Here is a 17,551-nt window from a genome sequence, read left to right as displayed (position 1 = left end):
TGCTAGACAGCATGTGAATAAAAGTTATTCCCTTTCCAAACCATAAAAAAATCTCAGGTTTCAGATTAATATTTGCAGCATCCCTCAACTAGCGTGGCTCAGGGATTCTGGCAATCCAAACGGTAATTTTTTCCAAGCTCTGCTTTAGCATTTTAAAGCCATTCCAATGTAAATAGTGGCTTTGCCAGGCTCAAACTTATGTCTGGTGTCACAACTCAATTATACTACGTGGACACAGCTAGTTTGTGTGTTGCTGTCTGTGTGTTCTGTCACAGCATCTGTCCCTTCCACCCGTGTATGTTCAAATCAGGGATGGGTTAATGTCTGACTTGCAGGATCTACTTTGTTTTCCACTTAGAACTTTTGGATCTAGCAGCTGAATCTTGATGCCATACCCTTAGAATGAAAGTGTCATGAGTCCAGCAATTTCTTTTGAAGTCCTTCCACACAAACATTTATGCCTGTTTACCCTTAAACTTTCTTCTGTTCAGTCATGTAAAGGATGGATGGGCGGGCAATGGCATGTTTTCTTACTGCTTGGTTGAATAATTGAGAGTTGAGAATTCTTGCTAATCTAATTTCAAAATTTTACTATAAACAAGTTTCCACAACAAGTTGCACATACAATTCTCTTAATATAGCCCAGAAAACAAAAGAAAGGGAAGACACATCTTTGACACTCAGTTCAATTAGTGGCAGGTCCCTATTTCATGTGAATGATCACTTTGTACCCTAAGAAAGTCTATCCACACCCACAATATTTCTCTTGGCCTTAGTCTTCTTGGCTTGACCACAAAACACTAAAACTAGCCATAACTGTGGAAACATGGATGTGTGTGGTAAAACACGTAACATGCTCCTAGTTTTTGAAAGAATTTTTTTGCTTGACAGATTTCCTTTAGTGGTAACATTTCAGTACACACTAACCATTTTATGACAAGGAACAGTTATTCTCATACTGAAATTACCTTGTGAATAATGCCTCAGTGGAATCAAATGCATTGATCATGGCCAAGGGGATACAATTTCAATGTATATGAAGCCATATGGTAAAGTGGGTGGCAAAGACAGGCACAACTGAGTGGCTGTGAATGGCTTACACCTCCATGGGGATAACATCACATTTGGAAGGACATGTCTTTTCTGGGACCCTAAAAAACTGAAGCTAGCATTCACCTACAGAGGCATATTCACAAAAGGCAAGATGGCAAAGGCAAAAAACAAGAACACAGAACTAACAAATGACTCATGGAAATCCTAATTTCAGGAGCCCATCTGAAAGTAAAAATCCACACTTGAACCTACATATAAACTGAATCCATGACAGATAACAGTACATCAGATTTTGAAAGAACAGGGTATGATACAGTTTATGACATCAATGCGACTTCAGCTACATGCAAAGGTGGGCAGTTTACATGCACTCATATCTGTGGACTGCAACTCCCATCAACCCTAAATAGTGTAGGGATCATGGGACACCCTAACTAGGGATCAGCTCTATCTAGTGTAGGGATCATGCCAGACACCCACATGCTGTGCACCCTGGAGCTACAGGAACACTCAGGAGGGACAGAGGGAGGTAGATGGTCCCTAGTCTCCAGAGGGAAGCTTTGTAGTGTCAAGCGTCTGACCAAATTCAGTCTGTGTCACTTTCTGGACTTTGTGGAACAGGAGACCCTCCTGAAGGAGCACATGGCAGAAAAAGTTCAGCATAACCATTGCCACTGGGTGGTGAAGGGGTGGCAGCTGGAAAATCAAGTCCCACCGGCCCTACCAAGCCTTGGTTTCGGAAAGCCTCATAGTCTGTTCCAGGATTTCCTGAAGGCAACCCCTCAGGAGGGGGCCCATCTGATGAGCGGCATACCTCAAAGCGGAGCCAGTGGTACCCAGCACACTTGCGTGCTCCTGGACAGCTCTGGATCAGGTGCTGGATGGCAGGGTAAGAGAGGCCAAAGAACTCAGCACCAGCTGCTTCCAGCTGTGCTGCACCCACAGCTTTGAGGAGTTGAGCATGACAGGCATCAGGGGTGGAACCAGCCATTACACACCCTGGGTCGTCCTCAGGGACAATCTCAAAGAGTGGTCCAGGCCCACCATCCTTGATTTGGCAGGTGTAGAGGCAGCGGTGAACTGGTCGGCGAATACTGGCAAAGATCCTGGTGCTACAATAGCCAACAGGGTAGATGGCACTCTCTGTGTGGAAACCAGGGCGGTCCGAGACAATTTCACCTAAGCTGTACACCGTCACTGGACCCAGCGTGATGGGAAACACTGGCCGGCCAGAAGGATCCAAGGCAAGAGGTGGGACCAACCGGCGGGCACCCAGCTCTGGTGCCACCCTGCGTTTGGGTGCCCGGCCGTTCTCTTTGCCTTTGCGTTCTCGGCGGGGCTTACGAACAGCTGGTTCTTCTGGTGAGGGCTGTGAAACGGGACCTACAGCTGGCACAGGTGGATCATCCTCTGCTAGAGCTTGTGCCTGCAACAGACGAGCAAGCAGAAACCGGCGCTCTTCACGCACACGGAAGTATTTGGCCTCGAGCCTGGCAATCTCGTCACACAAAGCTGCATTCTCATAAACCAGTACCTTGGCTGCGCGGCACAGGCGGCGAAATTTCAGCCGGTAGCGTTCACCTTGGTTTTTCCGTGGAGTTTTCTTCATTGTCAGGGATGCCGGCTGAAGATGACAGCAAATCTATGGAATGAGAAAAATATCCAAAAAGCAGTTCCAATATTTGTATTTATTAAAACTGCCAGCTCTATCCTGTCCTTCTGGCATTGGAATAATTGCAATATAAATATTTAAATATAAAAGTGGAGATGCCTTGTAATATTTCCCATCAGAAACTGGATAATCCAGCAAGGAAGATGGAGCAGAGAGGCTAGGGAGAGTGATGAGAACTAAGGGGGATGCAGCTGAAGCCGCCGTGGCAGGGAGGAGGCACATGAGATTCTTCCCTCCCCAACACAAGGGGGGGGCATATATTCCGTGAGGTACTTCTTCACGCAATATAACTTTATTTTACATTGTTCCCCGCCCCAAAAATGCAATGGATGTTCTCTTAGCTGGCTTTCCAAAGGGAAAGACAAATTTATAAAGCATCTTACATATGTCCATAGGGCATAAAGAAAGCCTCCACATTTTGAGGCAGTCTACCAGATGTTGGGTAGGACTATTATTTTTTTCATGCCCTGCTTAGGGACATGCTTCCTAGAAGCATCGCTGTGATAAACGAGATGGGCCTTCGTTCCCACTCGCTGTAGAGCTCTTCCAACATCAGGACTAGGCACGTGTAGTCGTGTAAATGCTCATGGACTACAACTCCCATCGGCTCCCGCCGCCAGAAGTAGAACCGATGAGAGACGCAGCCCCTTTTTATTCACAGGTCCCTAACAGTCTCGCTTCTTCTTACCTCAACCTTGCAACGCCTCACCCCCTCTTTCCGGGCGCACTGACCGGAACCGGAAGTTGCCGACGCTCTAAAAGTTCCCTCCTGCCGTGTGCGCTGTAACCCTTTCCTTCCTGTATCATAAAACGCAATGGGACCCAATCCAGGAGAGAGAGCGGAGGAGAGCAAGGCTCCTGGGTTGCCACCTATTTGTCTCCAATAGAGCTCCTGGACTTTTAACTGATACGGGACAGGCACGGAGTAAATGACTTCATCACCGTAGTCTCCAGGGCAGAGAAAAAGTTGATCTGTGGTGGCATTATTTCTGGATCTGTTGAGCGCCCCAAAGCCCTGTCAGAGGAAGAGCAAGCATACTTTACTTATTCTGTGAAGGACTTCGTGATTTGGAAGAGCTGGACGTGATAAAAATTACAATCTGGCCCACCTCACAAGGCGGGAGGGAGAACCTGCTAAGGAGTCCTAGTCCATCACACATATAAACTGCGCTTAGGAATCATATGGAAGGGAGGTCATGTTTTCTTTTTAAAAGATGATCAGAGTAGAACTTACCCTTTTTTCTATTAACAACTGTTTCTACATTTCCCCCCCTCCACTAATTTGAGTGACGAAATGAGGAAACTTGAAGCTATCAGACTTTGGGCTCAGTAAGACTCACTGGAAAAATTGCCTGTTATGATGCTAGATACCTCTCTACTCATTGATTGTAGATTTAAATGCTGTCTTTTAGTGATGTTAACCACCGTTGTATACTAATGGTTTTCAAATTTAAATATTGGCTTTCGTCGTGGTAAGCCACCTTGGGTCCTTTTCAAGAAGAAAGGTGGGGTAAAAATATTTTAAATAAATAAAAGATAATAATGCTGGGAAAAGCTGAAGGCAGCAGGAAAAGAGGAAGTTGGAATATGAGTTGTATAGACTCTCTAAAGGAAGCCACAGTCTTGAGTTTTCAAGAGCTGAGCAGAACTGTTGAGGACAGAAGGTTTTCGAGACTGCTGGTTCATAGGGTCGCCCTAAGCAGCCTTATAAATTGGAGCAGATTTGGGGAGGGGGTAGAGAAAAGACAATTTAAGTAACTAATTTAGTAGCCTTTAGCCTCTCTCCTTGTGGCCGTATGCGCCGGCATTTAATCGCAGTTATTCTGGGAGTTTGAATACTTTCAGAGGCTGCTCCCCCTTGACTCCAGGATTACCGATGAAAATATTCGAATAATCAAGTGCAAACAACTCCATTCTGATTGATGACAACTCTTTTCACGGTAATTCTACGCAGAGTCTTCAGAAGTGGTTTAACCATTCTTCCCCTTTCCTGGGCGGCTAACACAGGTGGGCACAAGGGGGAATCGAACTGCCAACCTCTGGCTCCGCAGCCACCTGCCTGGCTATTAGGGGCGGTAAAACCTGATATCGCTGCCCTAGAGTCATTCATACAACCTCAACCGGACTCCTGCGAGACAGTTTGCACGACCACGCGCGGATGATCGAACCAAGGTCATTTCAAGGCAGTGAGTGTGCGCTGGCCCTGGAGAAACTAGGAGTCCTTCTGAACCCCCCCCCCCGGCCCGTTTGGATACATGGGGATAGTAAGATGATCCCCCCCCCTCTGCTACCGCTGACTTCTCCTCCACGGATCGGGGGTGGTGGTGGGGCTGCTGTGCGGAGTGTGGCCGGTCCGGGCAAGCGAAGGGGCGCCGGCGGGGGGGGGCAGTGGAGCCCAGCGGCAGGGCCGGGCAAGTCCGAGGAGGTGGAGCGGCTCTGGGCCCGGCGGGGGGGGGGAGAAGGTATTGTCTGCCGGGTTTAACCCCCGCCGTGGTGGCGGGAGAAGCGGCCGTGAAGGGGGTGCTGGGGAGATGGTAAAAGTTGGCGAGGAGGGGAGGGGGCGGCGGCGGCAAAGGGAAAAAAATGTAGAGCGATTTCCACGGTGGGGGTGGTGTTGGGGGGGGGTCCAGCCGGATCAGGGCACCCAGCTTTGCGCAGCAGCAGCAGGAGGACATCTGGAGAAGAGCAGGCCGTGCGCTCCGAGGGGGCGGGATCGGGGCCAAGTTCCCGGGAAGGTAACTGGAAAGGAGGAGGGGGATGGAGGTGGTGGTGGTTTCCAGGCCTGAGCGTGGATCTGAAAGGGGCGCCCCGGAGGCAGGAATTGGGGAGAAGGTTCTTCCCGAGGTGGCTTGGAAAGGTTGCGCGCCGTGCTAGGTCGGGGGAGTGGGGCGGGCAGGTGGGTCGGAGCTTGGAGAAGGTGCTTTCCCCCCACCCCGCCTGCCAGGAGAGGAGAAAGAGAGAGGGGGGGGCAAGCCGGACCAGAGGTCATAACTGGAGTTTAGGGAGGCGATCGCGAGGTTGGTGTAAAAGGGCGATCAGCCATTTGGGCAAGAATGGGGTAGCCCCGTGTGGGGTGGAGAGGGAGAGAAGGAGAGGCTCAAACACGACCCTTCCGGAGCAGAGCCACTGTCCATGATAGGACAGGAGATGGGGGTCTATAGGGTGCCCATGTCCGTGGGGTGCGTGCAGGGCACTGCAAAGCGATTAAAAGACAAGGTCACGCTTGAAGTCGACCACGTTTCCAACAACACACGTGCACGTGTGCCTGTAGTGGTGTGTGAGAGACACAGGGACCCTTCCCTCTAAGGGGGCGTGCCCCCCCAATCCATTTCCAGAGGTGCCAGCGCTGACTTTCAGCAAGCCCACCCAGCCTTACCTAGCCTTTTCCCCTCTGGATAGGTTTCAGTCCAACTCCCATCAGTCATCCTTATTATGACTTGGGATTGGTGGTAAGTGTGGCTCAACACATAGGGCGCCCTCCCCCCTCCCAGTCTGGGAAAGGCTGATGAAGACTCCAGCCCTCCCCTCCATGGGCTACATCCTAAAGTTTGTATGTGTGTAGTTTTCTGCTTAATGCTCACCTTTTTCTCTGCGTATAAGTGTGTGCAAGAGAAAGGATGAAACAATTTGTTATTACTCCTGTGGGGCCCAAGTGGGCTCACAAGCGTGTAAGAAGACTGCCTTGTCCAGCAAGGGTCTTTCTTCAGATCTGAGTTGTTAGCTTTTAAGTGTGGAAGTGATTCCCTTCTTCAGCAGAGCGATGGACTCAGTGGTCCTTCTTGGGATCCCTTCAAGCTGTACAATTCCCCGATTCTATGAATTGTCGTTCTGTTTTTTCCCTCTCTCTCCTGTCTGCTCATTCTCCTTGTCTCCTCTTCTACAGGTAGTGTCCTTCTCCTATCCAGGCTTATCAATGGAATCAGAAAGAAGCAGCTCCTTTCCTCTAGTGGAAGATCCCAGCACTCCCACGTAAAACCTGCTTTCTTATTTTCCTTTCCCCATATGTAAGAAATCAGTGGGGCTGAAATCTTATGCCTGTTTACTTGGGGAAGAGTCCTGGGCTGAACTCACAGGGTGATCAGACAAGGATTTGCGCTGGAACAAGGATCCTTGGGTGCAATCTTCTTTAAAGCAACCCTTCCGTTCACACTCGATCTGGTCTGCATCGTTTTCCAGTTCCAGCAAAAGAGTAGCCCTGCTACTCTTCTGATCTAGTACATAGATCTAGATTGAGTTGGACGTGGTTTGTGATGTCCTAGACATCATCTTGTCGCCAGAAAATAGCTCTAACTGGACCATGCCACAAGAGGGCCAAAACAAAAAGTATATTGCAGTCTGACAGCACCGTTAGTTGGGTTTTATTTCTGTACCCAAAATACATAAGATCAGGCTGCGTAATGCAGAAGGGCTTGGGGATATGCCAGTGTCTCTGTGGAGGATAAACAGGAAGTAAATGGGGATCTCCTGGTAGATCTGGGGATCCTTTACAGTAGTAGATTAAAAAGAATCTCCACTTTCCAGTTGTTTAGCTAAAGTCTCTTTAAGTATCTAAATTAGATTGTGAGTGCCTCTAGTGTGTAGTCACTCAACTATAGATACTTGTATCTCAAGCAAGGCTTATTGGATGCAAAGGACAATGGGTTCTTTCCATCCCCTGAACCTCCAGCTGTGGAGATTGGGGTTCTAGTTTTTAAAAAAAGTACGGTAAATCCCCTTAGCTTCAAGTTTCCCTTACTTAGCTTTAGAGATGTTGGTGTGCCTGTTCTCCTAAAATGTCGGCCTCTGTAAGGGCTGGGGGTATAGGAGTCAGGAGATAGAACAGACCAGGCCTTCTCCATAGCCTTGCACATCCTAATTTGGAGTAGGGTGTGACTGTGGTACCTGCAGGGGATGAGTTCCAAGGCCTGCCATACTGAACAATGCGAAAATGTGAATGCTATACTTTGCTTGGTGCCTGGCTCCATCTAGTAGCCAGTTCTGGTAAATACACCATGGAAATACATGTGAGGCCAGGGCCAATTGTCACCCTACTCTCACTTTTAAAAGGCACCGGATTAGATTTCTGGTTTTGGACTACATCTCCCAGAATTCCTCAGGCAGTTCTGGAAGCCTTAGCCTGAAAACACAAATCTGTTCCCCTCTACAGTACTCTGGAAAGACTGGGCTTCATTAAATGCATGAAAAGGGATCCTATGTATATATACATACACAGAGGTATCATTCATACCATAAAAGAAATGGAAGGGAACTATTTGGAAAGAACACAATCATTTGTAAAGGAAGACAGGGACCCTGTAGCTTTACAAGTTGTGTGGAAAAGGGAATTTTACCACTTGAGGCTTATTATATAAGGTGCACATTCTTATGTAAGCTCTATCTGTCTAAATTTCTCCCTCACACGATTATTAAAGGCAAAATATCTGTTTTCCATATAGCCATCCTGTTAGAAAAATCACATTGGTCTTTTACTCGGTGCAGGTCTTTTGTTTGATTTACAGAATATGGGCACACCAGTGTCAGTTTTAGAGGCATCTGTGAAAAGATCCCAGTGGCTTTGAATCATGGAGTCCAAAGATTCCAAAGTATTTTGTTTGTTTCTTCATTTTTGTGGGACATGTGTGCTTTTGGACAGCAAAACTGTTGTATAATTGCCATGTATCCTGGATTATTATTTAGGTTATTGAATGCTGACCCACACTTTGGGATGGAACATGAGGAGGAAATGTAGCCGTCAGACATTCAGGAGAGGCAAGCGCTTAGGGTTGTCAATGCAGGTGAGGGATCCTTGGTTGCTTCTGTGGAATAGCGGTCAGAATACTGGGCTAAGACTCAGGAAACCTGTTTTTAGTCCAATCCTCAACCCCAGTTCCTCTTTTTGCTCCATCCAGAAGTGTAGCTCAGCATTTGAGAACCTAAATGACAAGCTAGTCATAAAGGGCAATTATACCGCAGCGACATTACCGAAAAGCACACAAGCCCCTTAAAAATTTAAATAAATAAACAAAGAAAATACTTTGGGATTTGGGGAGACTTTCTGGGTGAAACTATCTGAGTAATCTTGCTCTTTCTCATCCTGATTTACCTCTCAAAATTGTTGTGCAGGGAAAGAGCCACTTTGAGCTCACTGGAGGAAAAGTGAAATATTAATGCAATAAAGATTGAAATCCAGTACAGTAGTAAGTCACAGCTAGAGTAGGCTGATTGAACCAATGGAACTTACATAGGTGTTGACTCACCAAATCTCCACTGGTTTAGTTTGCCCTTCCTGATCCTCACGAAGAGAAGGATCCAGAAATGGGAGAGGAAACAAAAGTTCTTTGGCACTCACTGAAGTTGATCGGAGAAAAGAAGTCACGCCACTTCTGCCCTTCTTTGGTTGAGCGGTCTGCTCTGAATATGATGGGGAATCAAGAGCTAATAATATGCGGGTGGGATTGAGATGGGCAAAATCTTGCCGTGGGTCTGTTAGGCATTGCATTGTTTCTTTGATTTTAAAATATTTACTGTGGTTTTAGCTGATTCTTTTTCTGATACATGCTATGAGCTGCCTAACATCCTGCACCAGAGACACATGGGATGTATACAATATAGATGAGTCATTAAATCTGCCAACCCCAGGCTTGGAAAGCATACTGGAAAATAAATGAAAAATGAGTTTTTGGAAAAAAAATTAACTTGAATTGCATGCTGCTTCCTTCTCCCACCAGGCTCTGATACGCCAAGTGAGGGAGACCCAGAAGAGGCGGTGGGGGGTGAAACTGAGGAAGAAGAGACTGATACGTGCCGAGAGAGGAGCGACTGGGCTCGAATGGACCTCGAAGAGAAGGGTCCCGGTGCATCCCTCCCAGCAGACTCTCGCCCCTTCCGGTGCTCTGAGTGTGGGAAGGGATTTGCACAAAGCTCGAACCTGGTGAAACATCAGCGGATCCACACAGGAGAGCGCCCGTTCCAATGTCCTGAGTGTGGACATGGCTTCAGCTGGAGTTCATCGCTGGCGGAGCATCTCAAGACACATGGTGGCTGCCGCCCCCACGTCTGTGGCGAATGTGGAAAGTCTTTTGCCCGCGGTTCCACGCTAGCAGAGCATCAGCGGGTGCACACGGGGGAGAAGCCCTTCCGGTGCCACCAATGTGGAGCCCGTTTCTCGCAGAGCTCCACCCTCGTGCACCACCTGCGCACGCATTCGGGTGAACGCCCCCACGCCTGCCCAGACTGCGGGAAGTGCTTTGGCCGCAAATCGACCCTTGTCACTCACCGGCGGACTCACACCGGCGAAAAGCCCTATCTGTGCAGAGAATGCGGCCGGTGCTTTGGCGTGAGCTCTGACCTGGCTAAGCACATGCGCAACCACCGCGCAGATGGCAGTAGATGGGGAAATAAAATGGGAGAGGAGCAGCCAGACCTATCATGTACAGTCCTGGATCAGGGCATCCAGCAAACGGAGGAATCTTCTCTCGAAGTTTCAAAGGTCGCCGAGCAGCCAAGTGATCAGGCAGATGGGGAGGAAGAGAGAACGTATAGATGCCCTGTCTGTGAAGAAAGCTTCAGCCAAAGTTGCTCTCTGACAGCTCATCAAAAGCTCCATGTGAGTCGAGTTGCAAACCACTGCGATCGAGGTGCAGAAACGCTCCTGGACCAGTCAAAACAAGAGGTTCATGTAGTGAGCAGCCGTGTGGAAGAGAAGCCTTACAAATCCTCTGACGGTTACACTTGCTTTCCTGAAAGCTCTGCACTTGAGGGAGATCAGAGGGTACACCTTAGAGACATATCCTATTCCTGCCACCAGTGCAGAGAGCATTTCCCCAGTAGTTTGGACTTGAAGCAGCACCAGTGCACTCATGATGCGGAGGAGAAGGCCTTTAAGTGCCTGGAGTGTGGAAGCCGCTTTGCTGAGGCTGCTGCTGTAGCTGTGCACCAGAGGATCCACCTGGGCATGGAGTTCAGTGCTTGTCCCCCGTGCGGGAGAGCCTTTGGCAGTAGTGATGAGCGGGTGCTTCACCAGAAGAGTGATGCTGGTAAGGAAAAGGAGGAGGAGAAGCCTGATCAGTGCCCCATAGACTGCGACAGCTTCCTTGAAAAGGCAGATCTTGTGATGCATAAAATCAGCCACGGCACAGGTGAGCCATCCTGCCCCTGCAACCACTATGGCGAAGCATTTTCTAGGAACTCGGAGCTTAAGGTTCACCCTCTGAGCCACCCCGCAGAGGAGGCCTTGGAGAAGCCGTACTCCTGCGCAGCCTGTGGCAAGACCTTCGCCCTCTTTGCTACGCTGGTGGCCCACGAACGCACCCATATGTCGGAGGACGACGCCTATCGCTGCCCGACATGTGGCGAGCACTTTCCCGACAGCAGCAAGTTGGGGAGGCACCAGCAGCGCCACTTGGGCGAGGAGCGACCTTTCCGGTGCCCAGCTTGTGGAAAGGGCTTTGTCCTCCTTTCAGGGCTTCGGCAGCACCAGCGAGACCCCCCGTCCCGATGTCCTCAGTGCGGCGAGACCTTCGCGTGGCGCTGCCGACTTGCGGAACACCGGCGCAGCTGCCACCCAGCCGAGCGCCCTTATAAGTGCCCCGAGTGCGGGAAAAGTTTTGCGCAAAGTTCAAAGCTCTTGCGGCACCAGGTGACGCATACCGGCGAGAAGCCCTTTAAGTGTCCGGAATGCGGCAAAATCTTCAGCCAGAGCTCTAACCTGGCAGAGCACCGGCGCACGCACGCCCCTGGCAAGGCCCACTGCTGTGCCATCTGCGGCAAAGCTTTTGCCTTGGGCTCCTACTTAGCCAAGCACCAGGCCACTCACACGGGGGCGCGCCCTTTCCGGTGCACCGAATGCGGCAAGGGCTTCCGGCAAAGCTCCAACCTCATTCAGCACCAGCGCACACACACGGGCGAGAGGCCCTACGTTTGCAGCTCTTGCGGCAAATCCTTCACCCAGAACTCACACCTGGTCAAGCATTGGCGCGTTCACACAGCCGAAAGACCCTACCGGTGCCCCATCTGCAGCAAGAGCTTTCGGCAGAGGGGCAACCTCGCCGAGCACCAGCACCAGCATGCCGGCACGCGGCCGTATGTCTGTAGTGCTTGCGGGAAATCCTTCCGCTGGAGTTCTGCTTTTTCCAAACACCAGCGTACCCACCTTGCCCCTTGACCTCTGACACTGGAGAAGGAAGAGAAAGCAGGAAGTTCCTCCATCGCATTCGACCTTTTCCAAATATTGTACCTATTTTGCTTCCTTGCTCCCGGTTCTCTCCTTCTCATCAGGAAATCCTTATTTTGGAACCTGGTGCTGTCTCTAACTGTGGGGCACTTAACAGTGGTCATGCTAGAATCTGGATTTTATAGTCTTCACCATTCATGTTCTTCTTTCGATGGTAGTTGTTATTCCACTTCCTTAAAGGTTGGTAGGCCAGCCATTCTCCACTGGCACTCATTCTGCTGAGGAGGGTCCTCGACTACTTCTTTCTCCCCGGGAGAGCATCATAAATTTCTTAGCAACTATTGAGCCTTCTGACTTCACATCTGTTCTTTGACCTCAAACTAAGCATCTTTACTGTGAAACTGGCATCTTCTCCAAGCACCAGCGGACTCAAATTGGGGCCTGATCCAGACAAAACTGTTACCTCTTGGCCCAAATGTAGATCCTTTTGCCCTGATAGCAGACTCTTATGTCTTTTCCCTAAGACCTGTACTGTAAACTTGAGATCAGTTTTGTAACTTAAATGGTGCTGACAGAATCTTCCTCTCAAAATTTTTAGTTCTCTGATCCCTTATTCCATCTGGTCAGATCTTTCTCTAAATCTCTTAGTCTGGCTTTGATACTTATTCTGGGATAAGCCCAACATCAGACCTCATTGATTTTGCCTCATTCTCTGAGCAGCTCTAATCTTTGATACCACAACCTGGTTATTTTCTTGGTTTCTACCCTCTGATGCCTGACTGTAAATTTCAACAGGCCTCAGTGTTCTAAAACCAGTCTCTGTTTTAATAATTGATTATCTGCTATCAGAGCAGAGTGGATTTGATTTAAATCAAATTGATTTACATGATACAAATTTTAAAAATAAGATTTTTTAAATTAAATTTTTAAAAATGATTTTTAATTTTTAAATTTAGATTGATTTTTAAAATTTAAATTGTAATTTAAATCAATTTGATTTTAAAAACATCATTAATTTTATCTACTCTGACGCTAGGTCTGTGTGAAACATGTTCTCGAAGGCTTTCACGGCCGGGATCTGATGGTTGTTGTAGGTTTTCTGGGCTGTTTGGCTGTGTTCTGGAGGTTTTTTCTTCCTAACCTTTTGCCAGTCTCTTTGGCTGGCATCTTCAGAGGACAGGAGCTAGAACTCTGTGTCACACTAGAACACAGACAGAGTTCTAGCTCCTCTCCTCTGAAGAGGTCGGCCACAGAGACTGGCGAAAGGTTAGGAAGAAAAAACCTCCAGAACACGGCCAAACAACCCAAAAAACCTACAACAACCATCTGTGTGAAACCTTTGTTTATTTCCAAAATTTCCCTGTGCCAGATGTGTTTCTTAGATGTAATGGAGACCTGATACTTCGATTTGCAGGGAAGTGAGACCACTGGAGTTGGCTATTGTTTACGGTATTTGAACCCAAAGCTTCACACCTTTCGTATTTACCTGTCAACGATGCCCCCAGCAGCTAGTTAAAGCCTCTCTAATACCGAGATCATTCTGTTCTTGAACAGCGAAAGCCTTATGGAAAGCAGAACTTTATTTTATGAAACTGGGGCAGGAAGGAGAAGAGAATTTGAGGTCTCTTTACCCATTTATCCAATGCGTCCCTGATAAAACAACAAATCTTGTGCCACTGTAAAGTCCTGAAATTTTGTGGCGTAGGTCTACTTCCTCCTTGCACCTCTTGATAGACTGTAGTCCCAAAAAAGCTTTTGCCAGTAAAATCTGTTTGCATTCAAGGTGCCACAAAAACATTTTTGTCATAGTTTTTGGGAATACCTGCTCTGCCACAACAGACTTACACAGAGAGAGAGAGACACACACACCCCTCCCACAATAAATGTATTCTGTTGTTCGTACAAGGAATTTGGGCTAAAGTATATGGTGCTACTCCATGTCATATTTTCTTCAGTCCTTAGAGGTCACTTGGGCTGGTGTTGGTCCATTTGGGCCCAGGGCCCCTTGATCCAAAGAACAGCATTTCCACCCTGAGGGAAGCCAAATGGAAAAGGATGGCAAGCCATGCCCACCCTTTCCTCCTGCGCAGCCACTTGGGAATCTTCACACATTATACTGTATTTTTCCGTGTATAATATGCCCCCATGTATAAGACGCCCCACCCCCCACTTTTCTAATCCAAAATTAAAACATCTAAGTGGGGATTAGCAAGTGTAGGGGAAAGGGATCAAAGCACTGCAGGATCGCTTTGATCCCTGCTTTCCCCTCCACTTGTTTTTGTTCCCTCCTCAGATTACTTCCGTGTATAAGATGACCCTCAATTTTTAGTCTAAAGATTTTAGACAAAAGTCTTATACATGGTAAAATACGGTACTAGGGTTGCCTCCACCAGTAAGCTGCAACTAGAGTAGGCCCATTGGATCAGTGGGGATTCTGCATATTTCATCTTGAGTGTATCATATTGGTGACACTTGCATGTGACAAAGAGTTTGCGGGGGGGGAAGATATTCATTCTCACTACGACCTTTCAAGGCGATTAGTTGTGACTGAGTCCTGGGCTGCAAACAGATTATTATTTAAAATGAAAAACAGGAGCAGTGGCTTAGCACTAATCTCCACCCTATCATGGATCCTATAGCTGTAATGTGATGTTACAGAGAGGCCACGACTCGTTTTACGGAAGGATGCCAACACCTTTTATCTCTTTTCCCAAAGGAGAGAACCACAGGCCATTCCCACCACTTCCCAGTGGGGAGACAGGGACCGCAGTTAGCATCAGAGAGAGCCATGCATGTCATTACACAACCAGTCCTATCATTAGGCTGTTGCATCAAGCAGCAAATTCTGTGGGACATCAGAGAGGTGTGGCTTGCCATGTTGCCTCCTGTTCATCTGCTAAACTAGCCGGCTGCCCTAAGATGGGGTAGAACCAAGAGCTTGGAAAAGTTACTTTTTTACTGGGTAAACTGCTTGGGAGATTCTGAGAAATAGTATTCCAAACTACATTCAATTTCCTCACACACTCCAGCCCCAAGAAAATACACTACTAACAACCACACCCCCAATCATAATTGTCTGTGAATATTCCATTATGTCTCTTTTCTCTAGCTTGTTTGGAAGAGGAAATTATACAGTAGTTTCAATGTGTTTTTTGAAAAGAAAACGAACCAGTAATCTTTACTTGGAAGTGACTATGTGAGGGGAAAATGTTGCGGTTTGTAGGTAGAAGCAAGTGTGACTTCCAAGTATTTTAATTTTTGCTGACTGGAAAATGTCCACCCTTTTCTTTGTACAATGGAAAATTCCAGGGAAATGAATGCTCCCTCCCTCCTTGTGTGTGTGTGTGTGTGTGTGTGTGTGTGTGTGTGTGTGTGTGTGTGTGTGTGTGTGTGTGTGTGTGTGTGTGTGTGTGTGTGTGTGTGTGTGTGTGTGTGTGTGTGTGTGTGTGTGTGTGAGAGAGAGAGAGAGAGAGAGAGAGAGAGAGAGAGAGAGAGAGAGAGAGAGAGAGAGAGAGAGAGAGAGAGAGAGAGAGAGAGAGAGATTTGGAAGTGATTTCCAGCAAACCTAAACAGCAAACAGCAAAATTTAACAACTATTTTATTTCAGTATGGATTTTATAAGCAAGAAATTCCTTCACCAAAACGTATAAAGTGCCCAGAAAATTACGGTAATTAACCCGAACAGTTTTGTTGATCTTCTTCAACATAATTTATAAGGTTTGTATTAAATTATTGCTACATGGGAAACTGACTTTATATAAGCAAGGGGAAACATCTCTTTTGTCTAAGGGATTAAAATCTGTAAGCTCAACCATTAAAAGCAAATGATTAGCTTCCACACATAAGGATAATTATCCCTAGGACTGGATAGAACATTGTGATAGAGGTTGTATCTGTATATTTCACAATGCTGGCTAGTTTAATCATCTGTCTCTTCATGGAGCCTGGAGAACTTTTTTTTGTTTGCTTAAGGGCAAGGGAACTTAGGGAATGATCCAACCCCTAACAAATTCAGGGTTAGTCCACAGTCATTGTGTGGCAGAGAATAAATAGCACCTCCTACCAATTCAAGTGGAAAAGGGACCAAAGACTGGCCAGTTATTTCAGCAGGTGAGGCAGGAGGTTCCTACCAATGCTTCTCCCTTCTCTGGCAATAAAAATACAAGAATAACAACTTTCAAACCATATTGTGCCTTTTGATAACACCCAGAATATCCTGCCTTGGGGGAAGCCACCACATTCTGCCTAATGGTAGGGCTGGCCATGATCAAACTGCAACTTCCAAACCTTTTTGGGGAAACACTGTCACACTCTGGTATAAATCCAATATGTCTTTGCACAGCTGATGCTGTTGTGCTGTTAAGTCACTCCGACTTAAAGAAACCATAATAAGCATTTTGAGGAATGTGAGCCGTTCAAGTGGTTTACTGTTGCTGCCCCCACCAAAAGTGAATAGGAACGGCTGAGTGGGAATTTGAACCCAGGTCTTGAGTCCTAACACAACACGCTATCAGCTGCACCATACTGGCTGTCACAGTTGGAATGCCCATCATTTAAGAAGCCTCTTCCAGTGTTTCTTTGTCTTGGTTGATAGCAACTGCATAGTTACCTTGTTCCTGATTTGAGGCAAGTGCTCATTTGACTTCATTAAAGAGCATGTGTGACTGTACCGGTTGGTCTAATGGCAAATAAGCTGTCAATGAATAGCTTGAGCATTATTAATCGGAAGGAGGTTTCAATAATGGGCTTTGTTCCTTGAAAAATGTCCAACGCATTTCAGCCAATTGTTCAGTGAAGTCTGGAAACAGACTGACGGATCTTTGTTTGCACTGCTAAATTAATGCCCCTGGAGAAGTTCGTAGAATAAATACGCCAAATTGCATTGGATATTTTAGTGAACAAAAGCTTTTAAAATACCACAAATATTGCAAAATGTAGTCTCTCCTTTTGATAGGCGTCCAGTGGATATTTCCAGTTCCTTTTGGCTTTTGATCCTTACTGAACTAGATGCAAGATTTTTATTAGTGGAGCGTGAGACCAGCTCCCATTCATCACCTGACCAAAGGGTCTTTGATCCACCATTTCTCCATGGTTGGATTCCATGCCTTGTCAATGAACCCCACTAGTTGGAACTACATGGGGCGGACGATAGGCAGCTCTTTCACATTGCAGTGGTTGCTATTTTTGCCGGGGCCAGAGGCTTTCTTCTTGAGACTGTGACCTTTTTTCATACTAGAAAGTGGTACAACAACCTTAAAACCGAATACAGAGGATGTGGGGCAGTCAGCGTAGGGGAAAGGCAAACACACAAACTCCCACCCGTATTAAGTGTAGTTTGTGACTGTTTAGCTGTCAGAATATGGAATCATAGGTAAAAACAAAAGAAAAAGAAAATGACAAATTAAAAAGACAAAAACGTGGTGACTAACTGTTATGTCTTAATATTGAGCTTCCATGGACAAGTTCACTTCCTCAGATATCTCTCATGTCTGAGGCAGTGGACTTGTCCCCAAAAGCTCACATTAAAATACAATAATTCACATTAAAATATAACCTAAAACATAAATCTTTAAGGTGCCACCATGTTTTTGTCTTTTTTATTTATTTATTTATTTATTTATTTATTTATTTATTTATTTATTTATTTATTTATTTATTTATTTATTTATTTATTT

The 17,551-nt window shown here is 46.8% G+C and overlaps 2 protein-coding genes across 3 annotated transcripts; one reads left to right on the top strand and one right to left on the bottom strand.

The window, feature by feature from the left end:
• Positions 1-563: 563 nt before the first annotated feature.
• On the bottom strand, positions 564-4,639 carry TBRG1 (transforming growth factor beta regulator 1). The gene is made up of 3 exons (XM_020798923.3): positions 4,565-4,639; positions 3,414-3,740; positions 564-2,695 (listed from the first exon to the last, which is right to left on the bottom strand). Exons 1-3 carry the CDS (start codon positions 4,637-4,639, stop codon positions 1,640-1,642), a joined length of 1,458 nt encoding a protein of 485 aa, XP_020654582.3. The 3' UTR covers positions 564-1,639.
• Positions 4,640-5,341: 702 nt separating this feature from the next.
• Positions 5,342-12,467, top strand: LOC110081845 (uncharacterized). 2 transcript variants are annotated; one of them, XM_072976789.2, is made up of 4 exons: positions 5,342-5,460; positions 6,609-6,694; positions 8,402-8,499; positions 9,433-12,467. In XM_072976789.2, exon 4 carries the CDS (start codon positions 9,534-9,536, stop codon positions 11,865-11,867), a length of 2,334 nt encoding a protein of 777 aa, XP_072832890.2. In that variant the 5' UTR covers positions 5,342-5,460; positions 6,609-6,694; positions 8,402-8,499; positions 9,433-9,533; the 3' UTR covers positions 11,868-12,467. The 2 variants fall into 2 exon arrangements, with proteins under 2 accessions (XP_072832890.2, XP_078233206.1); XM_078377080.1 differs by lacking the exon at positions 8,402-8,499.
• Positions 12,468-17,551: the final 5,084 nt, after the last annotated feature.

The sequence above is a fragment of the Pogona vitticeps genome, chromosome 6 (genome assembly GCF_051106095.1).
Source record: "Pogona vitticeps strain Pit_001003342236 chromosome 6, PviZW2.1, whole genome shotgun sequence".
In the NCBI taxonomy this organism is placed as follows: domain Eukaryota; kingdom Metazoa; phylum Chordata; class Lepidosauria; order Squamata; family Agamidae; genus Pogona; species Pogona vitticeps.
Note: the sequence above shows the minus strand (reverse complement) of the source record. Positions and strands in the feature narration are given on the sequence as shown.